This window comes from Apostichopus japonicus, chromosome 20 (assembly GCF_037975245.1).
Source record: "Apostichopus japonicus isolate 1M-3 chromosome 20, ASM3797524v1, whole genome shotgun sequence".
Classification (NCBI taxonomy): Eukaryota; Metazoa; Echinodermata; class Holothuroidea; order Aspidochirotida; family Stichopodidae; genus Apostichopus; species Apostichopus japonicus.
Genome location: NC_092580.1, coordinates 25,254,321 through 25,272,818, shown reverse-complemented (window position 1 = coordinate 25,272,818; position 18,498 = coordinate 25,254,321). Strand labels below are relative to the sequence as shown.

Below are 18,498 nucleotides of genomic sequence, written 5' to 3'. Positions count from 1 at the left end.
AAAAGAGCTTTCGAAAAAATATAAACACATTTTTAATGACATCATCATACACAATAAATGTAATGAATAGGTGAAAATTGGCTAGGTTTTCGTATTAGTTAAAGGAACGTGAAATGGTCAAGAAATGATGAGCCCCTCTCTGACATGTTAGCCGACCATTGTCAACGTTTTCTAAATCTTTAGAACCATGCATAATGGAATTGTAAATACTTGTATTTTTTGTAATTCTGTAAATTACATATAATAAGTAATTTTACAGACTGAACAAAAATTGCCAACAATATTGTGTAAAACTTGTTATTACTATTTCTTTTGTAACATTAAATATACTTTTTAACAGTGTATATATGATACAATCGTATATGCTATCCCTAACAAATACTAAGATAATAGATTGTAAGAACTCAACTCATCTTTATTGCAATTGTTCCATATATTGGTTCAGTTTGAATGTGTGTCCTTTCAAATTGTGCATTGTTATTGCATAGGCGGTCCGCTATCTGTTAAACATACGTTAGTGATTTTTGATAAGAGATATTGACTGATAATATTTTGTTATTACGTCTGGGTAGTTTCAGTTTTGATTTAAATGTTGGTTTCGTATAGAATATTTTTGAGGCATTTTTCACGATTGCATAAATTAACCTATGTGTGACCTAAATAATAATCTTTAAAGGAACGTTGCCGTTTCTTGAACCAATAACAAATATACTGAATACAGTAAACTGATGTATGTGCAATTTTAAACACTGGCAAAGTAACCTTTGGACTCTGCCCGTTAAACAATAGAAACTATTATTCACAGATAACTACACAATGTATAACTTGAACTTAATCCATGTTATGGGCGTCCTTATGAAGATACTGTAGGAATCGTAATACACACACCTTGTAAGTAACGCATGCATACATACAACGCATACATAGAACACAGAGTTGAAGTTGGGTCTCGCATAATGAGATATGTCCTCAATGCAGTCATATTCGACAACTGGTACCACTACAGATCAAAGTAAGTAAACATCCTAGTGATTGTTCAACATCTGTATCAGGCAGTGTTCATTATTATAAGCATCCTTTTTCTAATCCTCGGTTTTTTTTTTTCATTTTACCACGCAATACCCTGCCTGAGAAGACTAGAAAAATTGAAATATCCTTGTATATAATTTGGTTGAAAGAAGGTACCCCATGCGCATAGTAAGAGATAGGTTCCTTAAAGCGATCGTTTAAATGCCTACGGAAACATGGTTAATATTAATTTTTAAGCCCTTTAATAGGCATTAGAAATCAGGAAAATAGCTGCAACTCTCATCAAAATCCATCAAAGATTGACCATTCTACAAGTCCCTTTGTTTTCACAACCATTGTTTTCAAGGACATTAAACACAGGTTCGTAAGGCGATTTCTTAAAATATTTTATGGTCTTCTTTGAAAAGAGGAACATATTATTATTCAAATGATGAATGTGGGCTTTTAATTAGCCGTTAACTTATGAAAGCTAAATGAGTGCAACGCTCTACGTCATAGTATCCCAGATTTATCAAAACTACAAATGTGTATAATGGAAACTTCGCAGGTATAAGAACTGATTTGGATCCAACAACGTTTTGTACAAACTTATCTGACTCAAATAACATTTGTTCATATTAATTAGAAAAGTTCCATTTTTCAATTGCATCTTCCAGCACACAGTGTGTTACACATGATCGTTGTCTGGTCCTCTTCAATAAATTGTCATATGATAAATCTTTCGAAAGCCTGCTGCATGATTCTTTTTTCAGTTTCTGTTGAAGCAACATTTTGCGTCCTTTTCTATAGTTTTTCTCAACCTCATGGATTCCACGATACCATAACGACATTCATTACTAGCTTATCTATTCAAATCTTACTTCAAATGGTGGCATAAAAGTAGAAAAATTTACACATTTCAACTTTGTTTTTCTCGAAGATATTTTCCGTTGGGATCCAAATAAACCTCGCCATAATATGAATACTTAAAAGCTACGAACGTTATTGGCCAATACGTAATACAACACCATGCTTGATTATGTAGATTGTCTATGGCAGTTTGTACAAGGGAGCAGTCCAGCTCGCTGGTTGTAGCAAGTAATCAACTCGAAGTTTTGAATCTATTTTTAGCAACGGCTCATAATTTAACCTGCTTCTCTGATTGGTTGAATTCAAACTAGTGGGTTGGGGGAACTGTATGCGATTATTATTAAATGTATAATTTGTCGGTGGACACTTTCTCATTATCTGCAAATGTCCTTAATTACTGGCCAATTAACGCTTTTAGTAGTAAGTAGTAAGTTAAGTTTCGTTTATCCGACATGCTCAGTGATTAATATCCGCCACGTACCACGATCTTGCGCAAGGTTTATTGCTTCATCGAAATTGTTAATGTTAACATCCTTAAATTGCGATTTTATTTTTCCAAGCAAGGTAGTCACGAGCCTTCCTACTGGTTTAGCAGTATTTATTAATGCTTCTCTTAAAGCAACCAATTAACGCTTTTGGCAGGGGAGAATGGCTAATATCTTAGTTTGCTGTTTTGTGATTGATATATGTAAAAAAAAAAATCGTTGGACTTGTCAAAAAAGTGGAAAACGGCGACAAAACGCAAAATGCTGCTTTAAATAACAGAACATTTCACTCTTAGTATAAAGAAGCTGTAATTTTACAATACATGGTACTGACAACAATATTTACACATATGTTATGCAATTTTTGGTACGTCTGTAAACTTAAAATCAATAAGTAATTTAACATACTGCCCAAAATTGCAAATAACATTGTCTGAAAATTGTTGGCAGTATTTGTTTTAAATAAAATTACATGTTTTTACAGTTTGTATGATAGAATAGTAAATGCTATCACTAAAATATACTAAGATAGTAGATTGCATGTACTCAACTCATCTATATTGGTTCAATTTGAATATGTGTGCTTTCAACATATGCAGTGTTATTACATATACTGTCTGCTATTGGGTTAAACAGACGTTTAATAAGTTTGTATAAGAGATATTGAATGATAATATTTACATTACGTCTGAATAGTTTTAGTTTCGGTTTCATTTTGGTTTTGCTTAGAATATCTTCGAGTTAGTCTTCAAGATTTTATTAATTGACATATGTTAGACCTTAATAATATTCTTTCAAGAAACGATAGTATTTCTTGAACCAATTATAAATAAGCTTAACAAAGTGAACTGAATTTAGGTGCAATTTTAAACACTCTCAAAGTTACGTTTGGACTCTGCACGTTGATGTGCTATATTTCACTGATATGTAAATAAATAATTTGAACTTTAGTCTAGGTTTAAGAGTGTCCTTATGAAGATACTTTAGAATCGTTATACACACACCTTGTAAGTAATACATGAACATTCAACCTACATTAGAACACAGAGTTAAAGTTGGGCCTCGCATGATGAGATATGTCCTTAAAGCAGTCATACACTACAAATCAAAGTAAGTATACATACTAGTAATTGTTCAACATTTGTTAATATCTGGCAGGTTTCATTACTATAAGCATTATCTTTTTCTTATCCTCGTTGACTTTTATAAAGGCTTTCAAGTCGCATATGACCAGGCAGTACCCTGCCATTTATCCTACGTTTATGGGTGAGTCATTAACAATACATCATTTAACAATGTTTTGTTTCCAGTAAGTTCGGATTTACTGGGAAATGCTTAGGATATAAACATACGCAACGTCAAGTTGATTGTGATTATTACAGGTTCAGTGTATACTTCTGTTTCTGTACAATTTCTTGTATCAGTAAAGTAACAAAATCCATCAGTTTAATTCAACATTCGTCTCGCATGCAAATTAACGAGTTCACCTTCGTAAATAATCTACTTCAACATAGGTATAGACTGTTAAATAATTCAATTCAACAAGCCTTGTTCAAGTGTTTCGAATATTGTTAAAAACATAACAGATGAATTCATTCGAATTTATTTGGATCGATTTAATGTGAGTTGTATCGTATTACACACGTGCCGAACGTTGTAAAAGAATAGCTTGAAACGCTCGAAAAACGTACTGAACGCTCATCTATGTATGTAGTCCTAAAAGAACATCACCACGTTGAACGTGAATAATAATAGTTGTCACTCTTGGAAAAGTGAACCCTTTGCATCTAATGGCGGGATCCTGATATTTACAAATCGTGCACACCTGTGTACTAGGTGCAATGGTCGACATTACCCACGATGCTTAGGGTGGTTCGCATTGTAACTTTGTTATTAGAGAAAATCGGTTTTTTGTTTGAGTGTTTACTCAGTGAAACCAAGGCGTTGTAAAAGTTTTATAATTATGGCACGTGGGGAGGGTTGAGTAAATTCGATTTATTTGGTATTTAGTGTGTGTTGTTGGTTAGGTAAAACTCGATATTGAGTCCGAGGAGATCCTATTTGTCTGAGTCTTGATGTTCTTTTTACATTATATAAGTTGTCTCGTTGTCTTCCTGTGTACCGTACTGTCAGACAGTGTACACAACTTTTGTGGAGACTTCATTGTTTGTCGGGATAGGAATCTACATTTAGACGAAGTATGTATTATACGGTAATATTTCCGGGACAGGGTTACTCCTGACTTGTTAGGCTAGGTTGATACCAGTGTATACGTAATTAGGGGGGAATGTAGTACTTATTGTCATAAACATTCGTTTGTTACACGAGCTGCTGGATATTTCCTGGAGCGAGTTTGCTTTATCAATAGTTGTGGGGACTTCATCGTGTGTGTGTCTTCGGTGTGGTTAAACTTGGGAACGAGACCCGAACTTACACAATTCAATATATTCCATGAGAAGTTTGGTCTGAAATTACTTAGGACTATAGTTAAATCAAAAATGCCTGCTAAATAGCACATTCATAGCAATTATTTGCGACTGCGTTCACCGCTACTACCCAACGAAAAATTAAACAAAATTATAATCCATAGATGTTCAGATCTCATCCTTTTTGGGGCACAATATGACGTTATGATTAAAGTCGCGCTATGATTCCATCACTTCTGATAATATGTAACTAACTCGCCTTTAATTATAAAACGATATATTGTTATTGAAATAATGGTCATTTGAATAATGATTTTAACATATGGTTTTTACATATAAAAACGTCGGCTTGTGCGGTATTTTGTAATTCACATCTAAAGCTGTGGCAACATTTTCTTCAAGTTGTATTCTCAGACAACGATCTTTGCTAGCAAAGTTGATTTGTAATTAGCTTGACGAAGTTGCATATATATAATTGTAAACTATGCTGGAAATGATAGACAAGCGTTCACAAGTACTTGAAAAGTGAACCTTTATTGCTGACTTATTTGAAGTAGCATTTCTTTTATAACGATGTTCTGATATTAAAGGTTTCGTCAAGCAACTTTAAAAAGTATTTCCAAACTCCCGATAAGTCATATGTTAACCGTTTACATCTTTGAAAAAGCATGTACAGAATTTTGCACATGCAATGATGACCGTTTATAACAATAACAAAAACTTACATGATATTCTTTACACTTTCTTGTAGCTTTTTTCATGAAACAGATCCCAGTTCATCGAAAATGTCCATTGCATTTACAAAAGAGATGGCTTTGGTAAGCTTTATTTTGTTGCTTTGTAGTCTAAGATTAAAACCTGAGTCCTTTCCGATTGTGGATTGGCCTATTTCTCTAAAGATATAGATGTCACACAAAATGAGCTATCCAAATATCGTTAAGTTATTCAGGACTAATTTTATAAAACTGATTGTTTTGAATGATATTTCACCTTGACTATTAATTTTATCACTTTCATCACTGACGTGCACCTTTAGGACAATATGTTGATAAGTTGTATCCTCATAATTTTTGAGGAAGCAAGGTTCACCAATGGCAACGGGATGTCTTTCAAACATAATAAATTTGTGTTTGTTTTTCTTATTGGTTACAGGCTGCTGGTCTTCTTTTGCTGCTGGTGTTTTTTTGCACTGGTGCTTACGGTATGTGGAATTTTACATAATTTCATAAGAAAAAACCGACAACAATTTAGTTGGGGATCAGGTCAACATGCCGTTAAATCTGCTTGAAATGAATATGGGTTACACTCCTCCGTTTTAAATGTTTTTCTCGCACCGATATGCCACATTACCTGGCACATATATAGAAAACTCTTGTTAGACACATGAATCTATATCATATCACATCACAAACCGCACATCAGTAATAAATTTATTACAAATTAACCCATTGCGTAAGTTTATACCAGATTCGTCACTTCCAGTTAGACGCGTGATCGAAGGGCCTGCTGCCCCACCGGTTAAACGCCTAGAGCCCTGCTCGGTCCGAGGCACCACCCGTACGTGTCGTTCATCTCTTGGTCTCGAAAGGTGCTAGTTTCGTCCTAGGCGCCAAATGCAACATAGACGGCTGAGGGCTGTCATATGAGTGGCCTAAATGAAACATTCAATTTTAATTATAAAAAACTATGGAGCTCAATAACCACAACAACATGAGGCAAATCTTAAATAGTTGCAGTATATATTCAAGGGGAAGTCCATCTGCTAGTAGTAATTACAAGTGCACTACTAGCACACTGAATACTTTAACATATTAATATATGCAAACGGTATGCATAAGAGATATTATCCTCAATTGTGTCCTAAGCTTTTTATTTTATACATTTTGTCCATTTAGTTTTACAACTTTTAATGCTTTGGATCTTGTCATTCCCAAACGTACAATGACCGTACAGCAGATGTACAGTGTATGGATGCATATACATATTGCATGCTTGTTTATTGCTAAGTACATCAGCTCCATTGGTAAATTCATGTACAGTGTATCCCCGCATAAATAGATGAACTAGTAAAGTAGTTGGAAAGGGTAAACATATAATGGACAAGAGGTATATAATTATGTACATATCATATCCAGCACTGTAATCTACTCGTCTAAATGTGGTCAGGTGTTGTCATTGTTTGGAGAAAAAATTGATGTCACTGTTTGTATTTTAATTCAGCTAAATGATTTATGTGTCACTGGAATTGAGTGATGAAATAGAAATACTCCCATGGTATTTTGTAGCTGAATATTTAAAGGATAGATAAAAGGTATATATTTACGGAAATCTGGAAGGGACATTATATTATGTCAACTTACCAGTAGTCTTTAACTGCCAGTTACACAAAAATATGTTTAGTTGCAATGCTTTCGTAGTCCATTTCTGTTAAAATGTGAGAATTGCAGGTTTACACTCTTGGTAAAATATATTTATTTAAAATATACTGTTTTAACGCGATGTAATAAATGTATATAACGTCATCAATCTTAAGATAGCAATTAAACACACTGTCTTCATCTAAATCAATGTATTAAAACACTTTGAATATGCGAAAACCATGAAATATGTACGTTCACGAGGTAGAAATCTAAGCCATACAAAACTTGCACAACGTCAAAAATCTGATGAATGAAACAAACTCACGGCTTAAATATAAACAGTGGTGTCGAGAGTCAGTTCGCCCAGATACACTTATGTCACTGTGCATAATTTTTTTTCTCTTTTGAAGTTTCAATGTTTCCTAAATGCTGTTATTAACAAGAGAAAACAATCGATATTCTATGTTCCCGGTTCTCTTGTTTATTCATCCCTGAAATGTGATGTGAAGTAGTAAAAGTACACTGCCAAGTGGAACAAAATACTATAATGAACGGCTATTCCTGTCAGAATGTGTAATGCTCGAAAACTTATCACATAGGTTTTCTGTGGAACAAGACTGTAAGATTTTCAATAGTTACTGTGTGTATCGTAACGCTCAGTAAAATGGATATTTAATTTCTTTTCCAGGGGCGGACGCCAATAATAAACTTGTCTGTAAGGAAACCTACTTCTTGCATTACGATATTACTGCTGTTATATCTTGTGAGTATGAAAGATCCTTCCTTACTGTCAGGTGGTATTTTAACGGAGCAGGAAAATCGTTTTTGCGGTTTGATGGGGAAACCTTACAGAAACGTGGAAGTGGATATGACTCAGGAGAGTATGACATACAAGATGATGGTTCAATGGTCATAAAAAGGACTGATGTGAAGCACGAAGGCATATACAAAATAGCTGTTCTCCATTCAGATGGATCATCGTCACAAGAAAACATTGCAATATTTATCGTCGGTAAGTTGTTAACCTACCCAGTAAAGATTCTTAAACTTGAAAGGCATTGTCATGTAATTTGTTATGTATACAGCTATATCCATAGTCCAGACGAAATATCCGAATCGCGTTTGGTAAGCCCTACAAAAATTTGAAAAGAGGTTTACATTGATATATAATAGCTCATGATGTCAGTTTAGAATATATTATGCTTAAAATATATGTTTTGTTCACGTCCAACTTTAGAGATATAAATTAAGAATGACAATAGCAGGCATTTTTATGCACAATATGTAGTATGTAGTATGCAAAATTTTTAAACCAGTAATACCTTTTTAAGTATTGGTTTTGGGTCTATTTCTGAGGAATTGATAAAATGGACTGTTCGTTAAACATATTATATTCCCGCGATGCACTTCTCTCACATTTTACGATCAGAGAATAAAACTATTTCAAATTAGTTAAGTACACCAACTGTGATGTGATGCCTTTTTTCATATGTCACACATAGTACGAAATTGTGTCCTACGTTGATATATATAGTATGATACTGAATATATCGTCGTGTACATAATGTATGAAGTTATCAGTCAAAATATACATGTCAATACACACAAATGTACAATGGACATGATTACTCTTCATTTGGCAATTTATTGTTGAGTATCTCAATCATTGGTTATTGAAAGAAAGCACTTGATTTTGACTTCTATGATTCTCTTTAATGTCAGGAAGTGTTTCTGAAATAGAATGTTAGTAAGACATTAGGTGATCACATATTAAAAATTAGTTCCTCATAGTCTTTAGTTATTAAAAATAGAATGCAGGCGTGTACTAAATGTAGAGATTCCTTTTAGACGAAGCTTGTAAAGAGCAACCATACCTATGCTAAATACACTTTGGATGCGGCTATAGAGTCTACCTGCAAGAGCGTAAGAAAAGTAGATCCGTCTATGTTAACACCTAGAAAAATATGTAACTACCAGTGGCGGAGCTAGGGGTGTTGGCCAGGAGGGGCGAAAATGGTCTGTAGGGGTGCTTTCGACACTATCTAAGCGGAGCGCCACCACTGTTTGGCGCGTAGCGTACAGAAAATTTTTGAGTAAAGATACTCCCTAGATCCCGGAAATGACCCTTTCTGGGCCTGGCTAATTTACAGATAAACAAAGAATAAATAGGTGTCATCGCCGATATACACCAACAAAATGTGACAAATGTCAATAAGTAGATGAGAGCACAATAAAAAAGACAATAATCTAGAATAAGTAAAAAGTGGTAAAGAGCTGAAAAGGGCGCCAGCAGCCCATTTTGCTTCGTCAGGGGGGGCATCCGCTCCCCCCCCCCTTGACTGTATGGACGCTCCGCCACTGGTAATTACCCATTTATATCCCCCAAAAATTATCCATATTTTCCGGATATTGGAGAAACGCAAATATGTAGATCATAATGATGAAGTTTAGAATCCAGTGGGAACGCGCATCACCGTGTATAAGTAAGTTACATGTTCGATTGACAACGGGGCCATTGCTTAAGTCCTTTAAAAATAACAGCTATCGAGACTCGTTTCTCACAAGTCAAGAAGCACTTATTTTACAGCTGTGGTTTGCTAGGACTCCATTACCATACTAAATAGGATACTCTGACTCGATATTGATGTTCTAAACGTTGTTTCAATGTCCCTTATCTTCAGTGCCCTTGAAGTCGCTAATTATACATGACTGTGGATCGAGACGAATTGAATTGTGCCCGGGAGAACTATTTGAGGAAAGTTCTGATGCTATTCTATGCATTGCAAAAGATTCTTGGCTTCCGGTAGACCTTGCGTGGCAAACACTTGGTCCAAATGGCATAGCAGTAGATGTTTCTTCAAAATATACATCAGTTCATAAACGTGATAATATTTCATCCCTTTTCACTTCAAGTTCAACTTTGCAATATGAAAAGGAGTCATTTGTTTTACAAAAGTTTACATGCGTAGCATCCGACCGGGCCAACAAAACCACTCTAACTAACTCGTTATTAGTCAGTGGAGACTATCCCCCTTTAAGGTCATCTTTAGCAGAGAGAAATGTCAACGAGGGATCATCATTTCATATGAAATGCCCAGTTGAGTCTAAACCTCTTGCTCAACTTTATGTCACTTTCTTTGATGGAATCAGCAAACTGCTTATGGAAACTAATACGACCACATCCCAGCAAGTATGTGTCGATGAATCATGCCAATTAATGAATGATAATATTGTAGTGTTTGACAATGTATCACATAAACAAGAAGGTGTATATAGATGCATTTCCAGCGATGGCACCACTGCAGAAGAACATGTGTTAGATGTTACTGTACTGAGTAAGTGTTTATTATGTTTCTATCGTAATATTTTGCACAATGTCGCTGAATATATAAATGCTCAGAAAGCTTGTCATCAGAACTAATATAGGGTAACATTAGAGTTACAATTTTAAAATTAATTACATCATTATGACTTAAATTGCTTATGAACTGACTTTGCAAAAGAAAACGCAAAAGTGTATTTTAAGGATTTACACTTCCATATGTTGAGTTGTTCACTGCATCATTTCCAAGTTTCACCAGCAAAAGCTGCAGTACATTTAGGAGGATGTTGACGGAATGAAGAAAGTGCAAATAATGAAATTAGATATATATACCTGCCCGATCTCGGGGTTTAGGCCGCCGGTTGATCTTATGCTGACAACGGGTAATGATTCAAGTTGTGAAGATTACCAATCATCGACGAGAGAAACAACTGATACTGAATCCGGGACTAGTAAATTATATTTGTCTTTATAGACAATCTAAGTATAGTTTAATGAAAGGATGTGGTTATAATTCATGATATGCAATTTTAACATCTTCCTACTTCGCGCTTTTTACTTTATAAAAAGGAAAGAAATAAGTATTTGTATACCGATCATGAATCGAACAATGACAAACATCTAAATTAACGTTATAGTAATTACGCTTATAGCGTATGTGGAATACTTTATTATTGTTATTATTTATATCGTTATACATCATTTCTATGCTGAAATCAGAACAAACAAACGAAATTGTTTGAATTGACAAGCGAATGATACTTATATGGGTGCTCCATCTTTCTCAGTTTCACCCGATAATGCAGCAGTAAACATCAAAGGATGTGCATCAACTGAATCATGCACACGTAATGGAACTAAACCAGGGAGTTTAACTTGCTCGGTCTCGGGGTTCAGGCCTCCACTTGAGCTTACAATGACCGAGGATGATGATTCAAAACTAGAAGTCAAGCTCACCAATCATCGACGAGAGACAACAACTGATCCTGAATCCGGGACTAGTGAATCATATTTGACGGTAGACTATGCAATTATTGGATGCGATGGAACCGCCTCATTGACGTGTACTGCGAGACCGGACAAGTTTGCTAGGAAGATTAAACCATCAAAAATAACTATAACCACGGGTAATCAAGCCTAAGATAATTAATATTGTCGGTACAAATAACATTATAGAACCTTTCGGTCATTCGCAATGTAAGCAGAACATGTAATAATAGTTCATTTTAATAACTAATGGAAAAAAAACTATTCGTTGTACTTCATTGTCACATTCCCTCATTGTGACATTCACGTTAGTACAGAATATGTCTACAAAACCAAAATGATTAATTCATAGAATTTATTTATGTTCTAATGGTGTAATATTTCCGACCTTCATTGCAGACAAAGTTAAGTGCATGGATGATCCGGTGACAGAAAAGAAAGGGAAAGGAGGTCTTATTGCGGGTCTATTGGTTGTATTCGCAATTATAGCTGTTGTATTCATAGTGATTCGGACTCGTAAGAAAGGTAGATATGTGATTGTCAACATATCCAGACGATCGTTGAACCGTAACGTTCAAAGTAGAAGTTTTTTCTTTATTAAAAATGTCAGTGTAGTTCAAAATAAAATATCGCAGTCTTGGCATGTTGGATATCAACATGCCAGCGAGGGGAGAATTCAAAACAAATACAAATATCATATTCCGTTGGCAAATGTAACGGTTAAAGCTTTCATGCTAACGTGACTCACCTCATGTTAAGCAAATGTAACATACACACTGCACGTTTCTGGACATTTTGTTTTCGTTTTCAAAGTTTATACGAAGAATGTTGCAAGCACTTGCCGCCCCTTCTCCCTGAGCAGCTTGACCTGCAGTAGTACCAACATAGAGCAGCACGTATTATTCTGCCAAATTAACTGACTAAAGAGCATGTTATTGATAAAAAGAAAATGAACAACATCTACAGATTAATGTAAAATTACTAAGTCTCAATTTATCCCGAATTATCATAGAATTTCTATTTTTCACGAAATTCCGACAACATTTGACAACATTCAACATTTGACAACATTCAACATTTGACCTAATCATCTCAAATTTCCTCCCTGAATGTTAGTTTTTTTATCGAAATGTTGACTATTTGTTCCTGAAAAAATGCTAAAAAGGTCAACTTTATAAAATTTCGTCCATTTGATATCAACAATTTAACGATTTATTAATAAAATTATTTTTATTTTTTGAATGTTTTTGCTAATATAAATTTGAAGGAACAAGTCATAAGCTTTATTACAGCTGACCATATGCATGTTAATTACTTTTTTTCAGGAATCTGTAAGAGCGGGGGAAAACAGTCAGAAGAAACAGAAAACCGTTTGCTACCTTACGGACAAGCACAAACGGTACAAGCAGCCACAATATATATTTCGTTATTTGTTTACTTTTTAATATTTATAAATCATATGAATAATTATTAGTGTTTTTTTTCAAATACATATAAATGCATTGTTTGCAGGGGAATTATTACCACAGTACACGGAAAGACTAACGTTTTTCTTTCAGGGGGAGCTCTGAATTTTCTTTAAATTCATGGGTTACCTTTTTTTGGCCATATTTAAGGCAAACCAAATTTGGCAGCAACTGTGACCATTTTATTCTCAACAAGACCCCCCCCTCAACTCTCCCCCGTATGATGTATAAAAGCTAAACGTGTTACCTAACTTTCAGAATGCTGACGAAACCGATGTAGATGTAGATGTAGAGGTCGGAGGAGCAAGTACTAATGAAAAGAAAGAAAAGCAGGCGTTGTTATCTACAATAGAAAATCAGGTTTCTTTTGTTGTTTATATATTCTTAATGATATAGGCGTGTACGGGAGTTTTGAACACAAGATCTTGTCATATTTGTACATTGATGCTAACTACATATATATGCTGTTTATGACCTATGTCAAGTATTCAAGAGTGAATGGCAAGCTCGTTAGTGCAAATGATATTTTCCGTGCATGCTTAAATTGACAAGTCTAAGCTCTATATGTATCGAATGTAATTTTTACATCTATTTTGTAATAATGAATCGCTTCAACACAGCTGTTGCGTTACCTGCAGTTGTATATGCAAAATCGTTTGAGTACTAATCTCCCTAACACAGGATTGTATAGAGGGATGATGGGGATTTTAATCTTCCCCTGTGCATTTAATACCATCATGGGTTAATCATACTTTCTCACTTCTTTGTTAACCAATGGATATAAAACATAGAAAAGAAGGAAGGACCTTCAACTTCATGAAATTGAAGGCAGTTAGAATTATCGAGAATGAAATTTTAAAGTATTAGCTGCAAATATCATTTCACTTACTGTGTTACAATTAAATAATTAGTTGGTCATGCTCGGTCACTTTCAGGAAACGGACATGGCAGACACGGAAATTACAGACAAGAACAGAGACACAAAACAAAAGGTACTATTGGATTGATGACGTAATGAAGCACAGTATATTGTAAAATGGTATCAATTATTTACATTTCAGTAATTTATTATTTGTTGTTAAAGTACTGCAGTAGAAGTCGTACTTGTATTTCTCATTTTGAGGAAAGTACATGTTGATATCTTACCAACGGATGCTTTCCCTTTTAATGTGGGGGGGGGGGGTGGCTCTGAATTTCTTTAAAAGCATGGGTTACTTTCTTGCCATGTATTAAGTCAAACAAAGTTTTGACAACAACTTTGCCAATTTTATTCCCCACAAGACTCCCTTCCCCTAACCCCCTTCCCCGTAAGGTATATCAGAGCTAAACATGTAACCTTTCTTTTAGAATGCTGACGAAACCGCTGTCGAGGTCGAAAAAGCAAGTTTTACGGAGCGGGACAAAGTTGCAGAGAATGAGGCGTTGTTATCTAAAAATGTAAATCAGCTCTCGGTTGTTTTGTATTTATTTCTCATGATATAAGAGTGTGCGTGAGTTTTGGACCCATAACAGAACATTTCATATACTTATATTAATCCTAGGTACATATATATGCTGTTGCTGACGAATGCCAAGTATTTAAATGTGAACAACAAGATCATAACGGCGAATGATATTATCCGTGCTTGCTTAAATTGACATGTTTAGGCTCTATAGGTCTCCCAATGTAACATCTATTGTGTAATGAATCGCTTCAACACAGCTATTGCGTCAAGTGCAGTTGTATATGCCAAATCGTTTGAGTACTAATATCCCTAACACATGATTGTATAGAGGAATGATGGGAATTTTAATCCTCTTTTGTGCATACATTCCATCTATGGATTATACCCTATCACTTTTGTATGAACTTATGCCAAAACACATAGAAAAGAAGGAAGGACCTTCAACTGAATGAAATTGAAGGCAGTTTGGATTATTGAGATCGAAATTTTAAATTATCAACTGCAAATATCATTTCACTTGCTGTGTTACAATTACATACTTAGTGAGTCGTGCTTGATCACTTTCAGAAAACGGATGCGACAGACACGGAAAGTAAAGACAAGAAGAAAGACACAAAACAAAAGGTACTCTTGGATTGATGACGTAATGAAGCACTGCATATTGCAAACTATATCATTCATTAACATTTAAGTAATTTATGTTTTATATCATAGTAATAAAGTAAAAGTAAGGTACTTTCATTACTCAGTTTGAGGAAAGAACACATTGACATCTTACCAAAAAAATACTTTCCTAACTTTCAGAAAGTGAAAACGCCAGATAAGAAGAAGAAAGAAAAGAGCAAAAGCACGAAACCAAAGGTAAACTTTCTTACGTAATGATCGCAGTGAGAACAATCGACATTAAAAAAAGAGCGTTATAATTATTTTATATATCTTTCCAAATACGTTATGTTTGTGAGTAGCTTTCTAACGCACGTCTTGTTCACGAGTCACAAATTACACAAGTTTATTTCACAACTTTTTTTTCCATCAGAGTGATAAGGCACAGAAAAAGTTGCAGGTAAGAAAACATATAAAGTGTTTAAGTTGTACTTTGCCTTCAGTTAACAATACACTTAAATAGGCATACAATTTATAATAACTATTTGCTGAAGTGTTTTATGCAGTATATTTGACAGTAATAGGACCACACAGTAAAATCTAACATTCATTTAACCTCCAGGAAGAATTTAATAAGAAGTTTCGTGCTATTTTTGAAATGGAATCACAGGTGAGGTTTTTGTTTTCTTTTAATAAAAAGCGCTCTCTTGTTTGCAAGTTAATATTCAACTGTAGGTCATGTGTATTGTCACGGACACCCGCCACTAATAATTCTCGGCAAAAGGCTTATACATCAAATATTTCAATATTTTTTTTCAGAAGCTCGTTGATTTGAGATCTAAAAATCATGTACGTTTTGTGTGAATAGCCATATAATCAAGTTGGTCCTGCACCATCAATAACACTGAATGTTTCTTTCTTAAAAGGCGGTAACATATTTGTTATTTATCTAACAGGTCCAAAAAGAACGGTTCAAAGACGAACTAGACAAGTTTATTGCGAAGCACGGGGTATGCGTATTGGTTTGTTTATGAACTAGAACATTTCAATGAAACATATGCAGCTTCTGCCAACAATGTGTGACGTAGCACATCCCATTGTCAAAATTCGTCATTTCTACTTAATCAATAACAAAACCTTCAAATCTGATATTACCGCGATGGGGTATAGTGTATTGTTAGAACGATAGAAAAGTGCTGATATATCACCAACTATAGAACGGTTAGTTATTTCGTACTTGACTAGAACAGTGTCATCAGTAGGACAAAGTTGAACTATCAATCTCCCGGAGCCAACAAAAACCATACGTTCGACACATGATTTATGGACGTCTCAAAAAATCATTGTTTGTTATGAACCGATGATAAATATAAAAACGTTATTTCTCCATCTTTTACTTAAAACGAAGAACTCATTCCCGATTTAAAAAAAAAACGGACAAGTAAATGAACTTATAATGACCTCTACACAGAAACCTCGGGATTGGTCTCATAGAAACGTTGTACTAATGAAAGATTTCATGTTATCGAATATTAGTTGGCAATAAGACAACAAGTTGGTTACCATGGATAGTATAAACTCTAAGTGGACTAAGCTTTAACCTTATATCATTAAATAAATAAAAAGAATGAATCATAATGATATAACGATACGTTTATTTTTTAATAACCAACAGAAGGAGAATACTGTTCGCCTCTTGGGTGTGTTTGTTAAAGATACACAGCTTCAGGAAGAGGTCAGTAAACAGTCAATAAAACCTTATATATTTATATAATTCATAATAATATACAATATGTAGAAGTTTATGTTATACATTTTCGTTTCTTGTTGGTGGGCGTGATTAAGATATGTATGTGTGCATTTCAATCGATACCTGTATGTAAATATAGATACTCTTACCAACACGCTTGTTCTTCTAGCAATGTGTAAACTCTCTATTGTGATACCAATTTATAAAAATTTACATTTATTATATCTTTTTTCTTTGTCCTTGTTTTCTTCTTATGTTGCTGTAGGAGCTTATTTGGATACTAGAATGTCTTGAGCTTGAAAAAGAAGAAAACGTGGTTCGTATCAAAGTTTAGTGAACCATATACATATACTTAAGTTGTGGTAACATAGTTTTGTGTAAATTCCAAGATTGTGATAACATTAAATACACGTTACCTCCTTTTATCAAATCTATACACAGCATTTCACTTCAATGACAAGAATATTTTAATTTGTAATGGAAAATCCCTATAATTTCAATTTGCTTTGCCCACGTATATTTAATGTACAACGAAATGCGACATCATTGTAAACAACGAATTTTAATAAATTCTATAAGCTTCTATTCCACATCGAAGGACGTAGCAGTTCCCGCCACCTGTTTGTCCGACGTTTGTTCGGTTCCCATAAAGGGCATTAACGATTTTTTTGCCATTCGTTTTTAACAGAAATCGTCCACGGAAACTGTCGAAATACTCCGGATCATTGCGGAAAAGAAACAGGTTTGGCCATACTGTCTTTGAAACAGCTAGAGTTTGGAGCTACTGTAAAATATTGAAAAAGAGCATAATGTGCTAAATTTTTTGCTTTCTAATTTCTAATTTCGCACACATATATGCCTAGCCCTCCTTTTATGTTGGTTTGCGGTATAATGTTGCTCTGCTATTTTTTCCCCTATTAATCGAAACTGAATTGTGAGACGGTACAAATTGCCACTTCTGCGTTAATCTGCTTTTGTATTTTCACTAGTTATGGCACTCAGAATGTTATATATTGTCTACACGAGGGTAACAAATCACTAACATAATGAGAAGCATTCCAACAGATAGTATTCATTTAGTTTGAAAATGTATTCAATCGTGTACTAAAGACACCAAAGTAATCATTAGCTTACCCAAGAAACTTTATGGGTCTATCTTATTTCTATCATTCAGGTTTCAGAGAAGTGTCTTGAGATTGCTAAGCAGCAGTATTTGCAGAAAAAGGTTGGTAATAACTAGATCATTGGAAATATGATTATTTTACGACATTTGTATGTTCTTACGTCTTAAGACAACATTATTATCACCTAAAGCAAAATTTACAAAACCCTTATCCTAAAATATAAAGAGCACACTGCAAGGTCTTTATTATAAGAGGCGGCATCAAGGAGAAAGGGCATGGGTTGGCTTCCTCCACCCCACCAATTGGGCTTACCACCCAGAGTCGGTTGCGGTAAAACAAAACTGAACTTCTAAATTTCCATAATTTGGTTAAAAGTAGTCTATAATGTTACCCTTCCGTAGGCGTCACCCCCATTATCCCAAGTAGGTTTGAAATACATACCAATGAATATGAAAGCACCATGGTTTATTTCTAAACCTAAGTTAACATAGCTAAAAGAGAACTGTCTGAGAGAGCCGCAACTTACGGGCTTGTAATACCTTCAACGTTATTAACATCAATTGTGCTTTTGTGATTTTAAGCCGTACCAAATGAAAAAGAAATGAAAAGCCTAACAACTTCCCGGCCTTATCTTCTTTACTCCGTAAGTTCT

At 34.6% G+C, this 18,498-nt stretch overlaps 1 protein-coding gene across 4 annotated transcripts in view; it reads left to right on the top strand.

Annotated features, from left to right (window-relative positions):
• The first annotated feature begins 835 nt into the window (after nt 1-835).
• Nucleotides 836-18,498, top strand: part of LOC139960986 (uncharacterized) — a 64,032-nt gene continuing 46,369 nt past the window's right edge. Inside the window, exons 1-21 of one of the 4 annotated variants that reach the window (XM_071959737.1) lie at nt 836-1,012; nt 3,575-3,629; nt 5,541-5,607; nt 5,942-5,990; nt 7,838-8,161; nt 9,831-10,484; nt 11,260-11,598; nt 11,858-11,983; nt 12,784-12,857; nt 13,183-13,284; nt 13,860-13,916; nt 14,272-14,361; nt 14,937-14,993; nt 15,174-15,230; nt 15,406-15,432; nt 15,595-15,642; nt 15,929-15,982; nt 16,648-16,707; nt 16,988-17,038; nt 17,411-17,464; nt 17,897-17,947. In XM_071959737.1, coding sequence (XP_071815838.1) covers nt 964-1,012; nt 3,575-3,629; nt 5,541-5,607; nt 5,942-5,990; nt 7,838-8,161; nt 9,831-10,484; nt 11,260-11,598; nt 11,858-11,983; nt 12,784-12,857; nt 13,183-13,284; nt 13,860-13,916; nt 14,272-14,361; nt 14,937-14,993; nt 15,174-15,230; nt 15,406-15,432; nt 15,595-15,642; nt 15,929-15,982; nt 16,648-16,707; nt 16,988-17,038; nt 17,411-17,464; nt 17,897-17,947 — 2,445 coding nt within the window. In that variant the 5' untranslated portion in view covers nt 836-963. Of the gene's footprint in view, nt 1,013-3,304; nt 3,474-3,574; nt 3,630-5,540; nt 5,608-5,941; nt 5,991-7,837; nt 8,162-9,830; nt 10,485-11,259; nt 11,599-11,857; nt 11,984-12,783; nt 12,858-13,182; nt 13,285-13,859; nt 13,917-14,271; nt 14,362-14,936; nt 14,994-15,173; nt 15,231-15,405; nt 15,433-15,594; nt 15,643-15,928; nt 15,983-16,647; nt 16,708-16,987; nt 17,039-17,410; nt 17,465-17,896; nt 17,948-18,498 lie in introns of those variants that run through there. The other 3 variants (XM_071959739.1, XM_071959736.1, XM_071959738.1) reach the window with 3 other exon arrangements.